General features: G+C 45.0%; 1 protein-coding gene across 3 annotated transcripts in view; it reads left to right on the forward strand.

Annotated features, from left to right (window-relative positions):
* The first annotated feature begins 1736 nt into the window (after positions 1-1736).
* The window catches only part of IQGAP3 (IQ motif containing GTPase activating protein 3), a 48334-nt gene continuing 39542 nt past the window's right edge, over positions 1737-10528 (forward strand). For all 3 annotated transcript variants that reach the window (XM_045817169.1, XM_045817171.1, XM_045817170.1), the window contains exons 1-2: positions 1737-1813; positions 5172-5259. In XM_045817169.1, the coding sequence (XP_045673125.1) occupies positions 1777-1813; positions 5172-5259 (125 nt within the window). In that variant the 5' untranslated portion in view covers positions 1737-1776. The remainder of the gene's footprint in view (positions 1814-5171; positions 5260-10528) is intronic.

Consider the following 10528-nt stretch of genomic DNA (forward strand, 5'->3'; position numbering starts at 1 on the left):
TAGAAACAGTCTGTTTAGTTTGCCTTCTCCTTTCTCCCAGGGTGTAGTCCAAGGTGGAGGAGGTATGGGATGCTAAGACTTAAGAAGGAAGGCCCCTCTTATCCTGGGTCATGTATTTTCTCTCCTCTGACATCTTTCTTCTCATCCACTGGCTGTTTCAGGCTTAGGAAACCTCATCCCAACCAGAAGAGGGAGTAAGTCATCTAGGTACTATCTTTCTGGCTGGGTTAGGCAATTTCTGTACAACATTCTAAAGGTGTAGCTGCCTGGCTGGTTATGCAACTGTTCCTTCTCAGGGACCTGTGCTCCTCCAGTCCTTCCCAAGAAACAAGGAGTGGGATCTCTGTCACCAGGAGCCACCAACATCTAAATTATCCCTACCCCCCACCCTCCCCCAGTGGTGGTGGTGGTGGAAGGGGCAAGAGGAATCCCTCCTAGTCTCAAGGAACACCCTCTCTCTTCAACCCCCAAATCTCCCAAACGGCTTTGTCTCAGCCGAGTCTCCTTTGTTTCTCTGAAGGTTTGGATATTTTCTATTTTCTGTCCCTTCACATTTTTCCCCTGAGACTATGAACCTAGGTTGCCTAGCTGCTTGAATGGGGTACGGGAAGAAGGGCAATAGGAGAAGTACCAGGTGGGGAAGACTATTAGGTAATATACCAAACAATAATTTTTCAGTATAGTTGTCATTATAACTATTTTTCTTAGTTCAGACCCTTATTATCTCTCACCTGTGCTATTGCAATAAACTCCCAATTGATCTCTGTCCCTGGCCTCACTCCCTTTCAAGTCTCTGCTGCCACAGGAATCTTTATAAAATATAAATCTGTCTCTGACCTATGTCTAAAGTGACTGCTCTAGACAACTTACCTGTGACTGCTCCTCAGACCACGGTGCCAAAGACCCTTCAGGATTTGGACCTGTGCCTCTCCAGGCTTACTTCCTGCCTCTCTCTGGTTGGGCTTTGTTATCCTATGAAACTGAACTGATTTTAATTTCCTGAACTCACCTCCCTGCTTTTGTACATGCTGTTTCACTGACTGCAATTCCTCTCCTTCAATCTGCTGAATTCTCGTTAACTTTTCAACCCAGATCCACTGTCACCTCCACAAGAAAGTCCTCCTGTCCTTCATTACAGCAGTTGACTCTTATCTGCTATGTATCACTGATCTCTAACGTATTTGACTATATGTTTATCACTCATTCCAGAGCGGCAAGCTTCTTTAGGGCTTTAACTGTATTTAAAAAAAAAAAAAAAAAAGATTGTGTTTATTTATTCTTAGAGAAGGAAAGGGAGAAAGAGGGACAAAAACGTCAATGTGTGGTTGCCTCTCAAGCAAGCGCCCCCCTGGGGGCCCAACCTGCAACCCCAGCGGGGAATCTAGCCGGTGACCCCTCAGTTAGCAGGCCAGCACTCAATCCACTGAGCCACACCAGCCAGGGCTAGCTGTATTTCTTTATCTGTGTATCCACATCATCCAAGCAGGTCGCATTGAGGTTAATGGGAATACTAGGGGAAAATGATAAAGGCAAGGGCAGGGGCTACTTGAAATAAGACGTTTTAACAACTAAGGAGCCCTGAAGGTGCAGCAGCCTAGGGTACAGAAAGAGAGGGCCCCTCCCAAGCTGGGACGGTATCCTTGCCGTACGCAGTGGCGGTGGGCCGCCGCAGCCCAGAACTACAAATCCCAGTGTTCCCTGCGCACATGCCGGAAGTGTTGGTCAGTGAGCGGCGGTGGCTGGCGGCGGGAGATTCAAACTTGCAAAAGGAGAAACATGGAGGAGAGAGGAGCGGGCCCCGGCAGGGCGGTCTGTGAGTGTCAGAAGGGGCCGAGGGGGGTCCGGCGGTGGTGCCCCTTATCGGGGGCTAGGTGGTGCTTGGGAGAGGTTGGGAAGCGGGCGATGTGGGTCCTACCCTGAAGGGGCTGGCGGGGCTATGTTCAGTAAGGAGGGAGCTTTGAATCCGGAGTCAAGCTGTGACCAGCAAAACTTCTGCGACTTCTGTGGTTGCAAAGAGTTTTCTCCCTTATTCTCAAATTGTGGGGCTCCTACATTCTGGGAGAATGTAGGTGGTTTGGATAGCCCCGTAAAATTCAGCAACTACTGATGGCTGTCATGCTTGCTAAGCGCTACCAGGGTACTGGACGCCCAAAGAGACCTGAGAGGTGAGGAGCCAAAGTTTTGCCACCCCAAAGTATGTCTTTTGGGATATTGATTTTAAACTAGTCACTAAGAAACACAAGATTCAGAAGAACGTTTGACCCTCTGTCCTTACCCGCCTAAAGGAATAAAAAAACCCAAAACCTTGCTTAATATAGAAACTAAATGTGATAGGCAGGGAGAAATTCAGCAAAGCCTATTTGTTGAACTTCTCTCTGTGTACCCTGTTTTTGGGTGACCCAATAAGAATTTGTTACCACATATTTGCTATTTCTCATTTACCTGTGACTTATCTAATCTCTGTTTGCAATCCCAGACCCTGCCTCTGTCTCCTTGGGTCTCATATTTTTATGGCACCCCTGCATGTACACCCATAATAAATTTCTCCTGTTAATCTGTCTCGTGTTAATGTGATTATTAGCCCAGCTAGAATTTAGGAAGGAAGGAGGGAAGTTGTTTTTTTGACCCCCACAGGGGCTCCTTGACTTTTTGATGCCTCTTTGAGATAATGCCTGTCAAACTTTAGGGTGTCAGAATTACCTGGGGAGCTTCTTTAAAATGGAAACTTGAAACCCTACCCCCAGAGTTTTAGCTCTAGTCGGTCTGGATTGGGGCTCATAATTTTCATGTATAATGAGCCCTGCTATGCTTCTTCCTCACCCCAGGTAATTATGATGCAGTTAGTCCACGAGCCACACTTAAAAACACTGCTTTAGATAGAGACTGGGGTAAGAAGGATGGGGCAGCAAGAAAGTCTTCCATCAAACCTTCTGAATAAAAGGCAAAATTTCCTTCCTATCCATTGGAAGTCATAAAACAAAGCCCGTGTCCACCAGTCTTTTGAAGAAAAGCTAGTTCCAGACCTGAGAAGGGCAGGAAGACTGATTTTTTTTTTTTTTAAGACTGTGTGGGTATGTACAAAGCCCTGCCCATTTCTTGTACTCCTCAACTCATAACTCAGAGATGATATCATTCACTTACTGGTTTATTTTCTATGCTTAGCAACCAACACTTGTTCCTTATGTACCTCATTGGAGGAACTGATATATCTTGTGCAGTTGGTCAGTGCTTTCAAATCTGAACGGGGGCGTGTGTGTGTGTGTGTGTGTGTGTGTGTGTCTTATCTTGCTTAACTGCCAATTCAAATAAGCCCTGCCCTTCCCAAATCATTGCAGGATGTGCAATATAAAGAAGTAAGATAAAGAGTGGGAATGACATTAGGTGCTGAATCAAGACAGATTGATTAAACTCTGTCTCTTCAAGCCCTCTGAATTTATTTTCTTGGGGGGTGTGTGTGTGTGTGTGTGTGTGTAGCTTTCTCTCGTTCTAATTTTGTATTCCTTCCCTAAGGAGACCAGGAGGATGGGGGAAAGGAAAAGGAGAAGGATAAAGGGAGGCTGTGGCTAAGGCAGACTATGAATACAGTCTCATTTAAGGGATTCCCTGTTCTTGAGTTTGGGGGTCAGAGTATTGTCTGCATTTTATTTATTCTGGAGATTATTTTCCTTCTCAAGTGACCTGTACCAAAGGAGGGTAAAGATACCTTTTTTTTTTAAAGATTTTATTTATTTATTTTTTAGAGTGAGGGTAAGAGAGGGAGAAAGGAGAGGTACATTGATATGCCATAGAAACATCCATTGGTTGCCTCTCACATACCCCCTACTGGGGACCTGGCCCACAACCCAGGCATGTGCCCTGACTGGGAATCAAACTGGTGCCTTTTCAGTTGGCAGGCCAGCACTCAGTCCACTGAGCCACACCAGCCAGGGCAACTTTCGTTATTTTTAAAAATTCTTTGTCCTTCTGCCATGATTGGTGTGGCTCAGTGGATTGAGCATTAGCTCACAAGGAAAAACATCACCAGTTAGATCGCAGTCAGGGCACATGCCTGGGTTGCGAGTTCAGTCACCTGTTGGGGCACCTACAGGAAACAGCTGAACGATGTTTATTTCTCTCTCTTTCTCCACTCCTTTCCTTCTCTCTAAAAATAAATAAAATAAAATTCTTTGTCCTTCTACTTAATCCCGAGTGGACTTTTTCATGTTGTTCTCTTTATTGAACTGCCTTCTTCCTCTTTCCACCTGTTCTTTCTTTTTCAGATTTTATTTATTTATTTTTACAGAGAGGGGAAGGGAGGGAGACAGATGGAGAGAAACATCAATGTGTGTTTGCCTCTCACGTACCCCCTACCTGGGACCTGGCCTGTAGCCTAGGCATGTGCCCTGACTGGGAATAGAACCGGTGACCCTTTGGTTCACAGGCTGGCATTCAATCCACTGAGCCACAACAGCCAGGGCTCCACCTGTTCTTTCTTTAAGATTCTATTCGTAGGTAGAATCCTTTGCATCTACTGCTGCTTGTATAGATTATTCATGTGTTATAATCTTGGAGTGTTTTTCTGTTTTAATCATTATCTCTATTTCTTGAGAGTAGGTGTTTGCTAGCCTAGTGACTGACATAGGAGGCCTTGAGTGAATGAATGGCTGTTGAATAATGAATCCTAGTGGATTCTGTTAACCTAGCCTAGGGAGAGTACTTGAGGAGGATGACAGAGTCTAAGTAGGGGTAAAATAAGGAGCTAAGTTACCAGTCAGGGAGGGATCTGGATATCGCTGCTGGGATATCACTGCATGGAGGGAGGTCCATGAAGTACATTTGAGGGGAGGCAGTCAGGAAGATGCCTGAAGAGGAATGGGAAGGAATGCCTTTGGTACAGGAAGGAAACTCCTGTTAAAGGGTTCAAAGGCCACTCTTGAGCAGGGTGCTGACCAGGCTAGCTTTATTGGATGGGAGCAGAAGACTGGAGCCAGGGTGTCTTGGGAAGAGGGAAACAGATATATGGGAGATGCTTCTGCCATCTGAGCAGAGTTGCCTAAGAAAGTCTGTTAAGAACTTCACCTGGCTGGGTGGCTCAGTTGGTTGGAGCATCAGCCGGTACACCAAGAGGCTGCACTGCTGTGGCCCTCTATTTAATGCTCCCTTCGTTGACCTTATGCCCCTTCACTCCTCAGATGAACGCCTCACAGCTGAGGAGATGGACGAGCAGAGGCGGCAGAACGTTGCCTATCAGTACCTGTGCCGGCTGGAGGAAGCCAAACGGTGAGCAGAGGAGCTGTGTCTTTCTGTTTTCCCTGTCCCACACCAAACACCTGCTCCCAAAGCAAATGCAAAAGGATAAGAGTCCATTCTGTGGGAAAGAGAGAGTTGAAATAGCATCTTCTTTTTAAAAAATATATTTTTTAAATTTTTTATTTATTTATCTTTAGAGAGGAAGGGAAGGAGAGAGGGAGAGAAATATCAATGTATGGTTGCCTCTCGTGCATCCCCCACTGGGAACTGGCCCACAACCCAGGCATGTGCCCTGACTGGGAATTGAACCACCATCCTTTGGTTCGCAGGCCCGCGCTCAATCTACTGAGCTACACTAGTCAGGGCTTAAAAATATATATTTTTATTTATTTATTTTTAGAGAAAGGAGAAGGGAAGGAGAAAGGGAGAGAAACATCAATGTGTAGTTGCCTCTTGTGCGTCCCCAACTGGGGACCTGGCCTGCAACCCAGGCATGTGCCCTGACTGGGAATTGAAGCAAAGACTCTTTGGTTTGCAGGCTGGCGCTCAGTCCACTGAGCCATACCAGCCAGGGCAATAGTCCCAATTTTTCCCACTTTTCCCACCTCTACCTAGCACCCAGCACTCCCTTAGGCAGTCCCCTCACCATTGTTCATTTCCATGGGTCATGAGTATAAATTCTTTGGCTACTCTATTTCCTATACTGTACTGTACTTCCCCATGGCTATTCTGTAACTACCTATTGGTACTTCTTAATCCTCTCACCTCTTCACACATTCTTCCCCTGCCCCCTCCTACCTGGCTTCTGGTAACTAACTTTTTTAAAAGATATTTATTTATTTTTAGACAGAGAGAAAGGGAGGGAGAAAGAAAAGGAGAAAAACATCAATGTGTGGTTGCCTGTCTTGCTTCCCGCACTGGGGAACCTGGCCCGCAACCCAGACCTGACTGGGAATCGAACCAGTGACCCTTTAGTTTGCAGCCTGGCCCTCAATCCACTGAGCCACACCAGCCAGGGCTAGTAACTAACTTATTTTCTCTTGCTGCTTTAAGATTCTCTCTTTATCTTTAACTTTTGGCCTTTTAATAATGATGTGTCTTGGAGTGGGCCTCTTTGCATCCATCATAATTGGGACTCTCTGTGCTTCCTGGACTTGCATGTCTATTTCCTTCCCAAATTAGGGAAGTTTTCTTTCACTATTTTTTCAGATAGATGTCCAATTTCTTGCTCTTTCTCTTTTCCTTCTGGCATCCCCATGAGATGAATGTTGGACATCTTAAAGTTGTCCCAGAGGCTATATACACTATCCTCATTTTTTTTGGATTTTTTCTTTTTGTTGTTCTGCAGTTGTTTTTTGCTTCCTTTAGTTCCAAATCATTGATTTCATTCTTGGCTTCATCCATTTTACTGTTGTTTCCCTGCAAATTGTTCTTTATTTCAATTTAGGGTATCCTTTGTCTCTGGCTGGGTCTTTTTTATGCTGCTGAGGTCCTCACTAAGTTCCTTGAACATCCTTATAAACAGTGTTTTGAACTCTGCATCTGATAGATTGCTTATTTCAATTTCATTTAGCTCTTTTTCTGGAATTTTGATCTGTTCTTTCATTTGGACCATGTTTCTTTGTCTCATTTTGGCAGCCTCCTTGTGTTTGCGTCTATGTACTGGGTAGAGCTGCTTTGACTCCATGTCTTGGTAGTGTGTCTTAATATAGTAGGTGTCCTGTAGGGTCCAGTGGCACAGCCTTCTCTATCACCCAAGCTGGGTACTCGAGGTGCGCCCTCCATGTGGGCTGAGTACACCCTCCTCTTGTAATGGAGCCTTGGTTGCTGTTGGCAAATCAATGGGAGGGATTTACCCAGGCCAGTTAGTTGCAAGGACTGGCTGTGACCACTGACCACCAACCTCTGCCCTCTGAGGAGGATCAGCTGCAGGAGCAGGGTGATGGTGCTCTGAGTGGTCTGTAGCTGTCGACTGTGTGCATTGGCCCTGGAGTTTCCTGGGTGGTGCAGGCCAAGGCCAGCCCCACCTGTGTTTTGTCTGTGGCGCCTTGCCTGAGCTGTAAAGCAATCTGAGATGGCTGCTACGTGTGCTGAGCTTGGAGATTCCCAGGTGAAGCCAAGTTGTGATTCTAATTAGGCTGCAGCTAGGGCTCACGGAAGCTAGGTGTTGTTTGTTTAATAGGATTTAGGAGCCCAGCCCAGCCATTCTTTTGGAAAAGCAGCTTGGGTGGGCCTGTAAGTGGTTTGGGTAGAGCCCCTGTGGATCTCCAGGTGGGTCACAGAGTGTTAGCCAGGAGTCTCAGATATGGTACCAGCCTACCAGCTCTAGGGGTGGGGTGGGGCTCAGCAAAGGGACAATGGCCTCTCCTCACCCTGATGCTAGACAATTCAATCTCTCCCTGTATGCCACTGGTGCCTTTCAAGCTGCCACCCCAGAGCGGGAGCTCAGAACGAGCGAGTCTGAGTAGGTGATTTGGTGTGTGGATTCCCCAGGAGGAACTGCTTAAGGCTCCAGGAGCCTCCTCCACCAACTCAATCCCTGCTGGTTTTCGCAACTGGAAGTTGTGGGGACATACCCTCCTGGCATTGGAATCCTGTGTGGCAGGGGGTGGAGGAGGACCTGGTGTGGGGCTGGGACTCCTCTTTCCCAAGATATTGATCCTGAATTTTTATCCACGTGGGTGTGGGGCCAGCCCATTCCACATCCACACCCCTCCTACCAGTCTGGATGGATGTGGTTTCTTCAATGCTGTACTTGTCAGACTTCCATTCAGCTCGATTTCTGACGGTTCTGAGTGATGGTTCTATATATTAGTTGTAATTTTGATGTGGTTGTGCGAAGAGGTGAGCCACGTCTGCCTAGGTTACCGTCTTCACATCTTTTTTTTTTTTTGGCCTCACTCAAGGATATGCCTCTATTGATTTTATCTATCCTATCTATCCATCTATCTACCTACCTATCTAACTGCTATCTATTTTAATCCTCACCCAAGAATATATTTACTGATTTCTGAGAGAGAGGAAAATGGAGACAGAGAGAGACAGACAGACAGACATCAGTTGGCTGCTTCCCTGCCTCCCACACGTGCCCCGATTGGGGTTCAAACCCACAGCCTTTTGGTGCACACAGTGACGCTCCAACCAACTGATCCACCTGGCCAGGGCAGCATCTTTTTCTTTTTTTTTAAGACTTTATTTTTTAGAGCAGTTTTAGGTTCACAGGAAGATTGAGAGGAAGATACAGAGATCTCCCATATACTTCCTGCCCCAACCCATGCATAGCTTCCTCCTTATCATCATTCCTCACAAGAGTGTACATTTGTGCCTGGCTGGCGTAGCTCAGTGGATTGAGTGTGGGCTGCGAACCAAAGTGTTGCAGGTTCGATTCCTAGTCAGGGCACATGCCTAGTTTGCAGGCCATGGCCCCCAGCAACTGCACATTGATGTTTCTCTCTCTCTTTCTCTCTCCCTTCCCTCTCTAAATATAAATAAATAAAATCTTAAAAAAAAATAGTAAAATAATGTAAAAAAAAAAGAGTGTACATTTGTTACAATTGATATACCTATGTACAGTGACGCATCATTACCGCTCAAAGTCCACAGTTTACGTTAGGGCTTACTAGCAATGTTGTGTATTCTATGGGTTTGGACATGTGTATAACTATCCATGATACCATTATAGTAGCAGAGAATTCTTTTACTACTTTAAAAATCCTCTGTGCTCTACTCTGACCTGTGTGGCTCTGTTGGGCGTTGTTCCACAAAGAGAAGGGTCACCAGTTCAATTCCCAGTCAGGGCACTTGCCTGGGCTTTGAGTTTGGTCCCAGACTGGGGGTGTGCAAGAAGCAACCAATCGACATTTCTCTCTCTATCTCCCTCCCTCCCCTTTTCTCTAAAAAAAAAATATATATAATTTTTTTAAAAATCCTCTGTGTTATTCCTACTCATCTGTCCCTCTTTTCTAACCCCTAGCAACCACTGATAATCTTATTGTCTCCATAGTTTTGCTTTTCCAGAATGTCATGTACTTGTAATCATATAGTATGTACCTTTTTTATTTTTTTTTGCATTTTTAAACATATGTTATTGATTATGCTATTACAGTTGTCCCATTTTCCCCCTTCATTCCCCTCCACCCTGCACACCCTCTCCCACCCACATTCCCCACCTTTAGTTCATGTCCATGTGTCATAAGTTCTTTAGCTTCTACATTTCCCATACTATTCTTGCCCTCCCCCTGTCTATTTTCTACCTACCATCCATGCTACTTATTCTCTGTACCTTTTCCCCCTCTCTCCTCCTCCCACTCCCCTATTGCTATGTCTCCATGTGATCTCCATTTCTGTGGTTCTGTTCCTGTTGTAGTTGTTTGCTTAGTTTCTTTTTGTTTTTGTTTTAGGTATGGTTGTTAATAATTGTGAGTTTGCTGTCATTTTACTGTACATGTTTTTTATCTTCTTTTTCTTAGATAAGTCCCTTTAACATTTCATAAAATAAGGGCTTGGTGATGATGAACTCCTTGAACTTGACCTTATCTGAGAAGCACTTTATCTGCCCTTCCATTCTAAATGAAAGCTTTGCTGGATAGAGCAATCTGGGATGTAAGTCCTTGCCTCTCATGACTTGAAATACTTCTTTCCATCCCCTTCTTGCCTGTAAAGTCTATTTAGAGAAATCAGCTGACAGTCTGATGGGAACTCCTTTGTAGGTTACTGTCTCCTTATCTCTTGCTGCTTCTAGGAATCTTGCCTTCATTTTAATCTTGGCTAATGTAATTATGATGTGCCTTGGTGTGTTCCTCCTTGGGTCCAACTTCTTTGGGACTCTCTCAGCTTCCTGGACTTCCTGGAAGTCTATTTCCTTTGCCAGATTGGGGAAGTTCTCTTTTATGATTTGTTCAAATAAGTTTTCCACTTGTTGCTCTTCCTCTTCTCCTTCTGGTACCCCTATAATTTGGATGTTGGAACGTTTAAAGATGTCCTGGAGGTTCCTAAGCCTCTTTTCGTTTTTTTTTTTGAATTCCTGTTTCTTCATTCTTTTCTGATTATATGTTTTTTTCTTCTGGTCCACTCCATTGATTTGAGACCCAGTTTTCTTTCCATCAGTATTGGTTCCCTGTGCATTTTTCTTCATTTCACTTAGTGTAGCCTTCATTTTTTCATCTAATTTGCGACTAAAATCAACCAATTCTGTGAGCATCCTGATCACCAGTGCTTTGAACTGTGCATCTGATAGGTTGGCTATCTCTTGGTCACTTGAAAGTATTGGCTCTGAGGCTTTGATCTGTTCTTCCGTTTG

This window comes from Phyllostomus hastatus, unplaced genomic scaffold (assembly GCF_019186645.2).
Source record: "Phyllostomus hastatus isolate PE091 unplaced genomic scaffold, TTU_PhHast_1.1 phas_scaffold_216, whole genome shotgun sequence".
Classification (NCBI taxonomy): domain Eukaryota; kingdom Metazoa; phylum Chordata; class Mammalia; order Chiroptera; family Phyllostomidae; genus Phyllostomus; species Phyllostomus hastatus.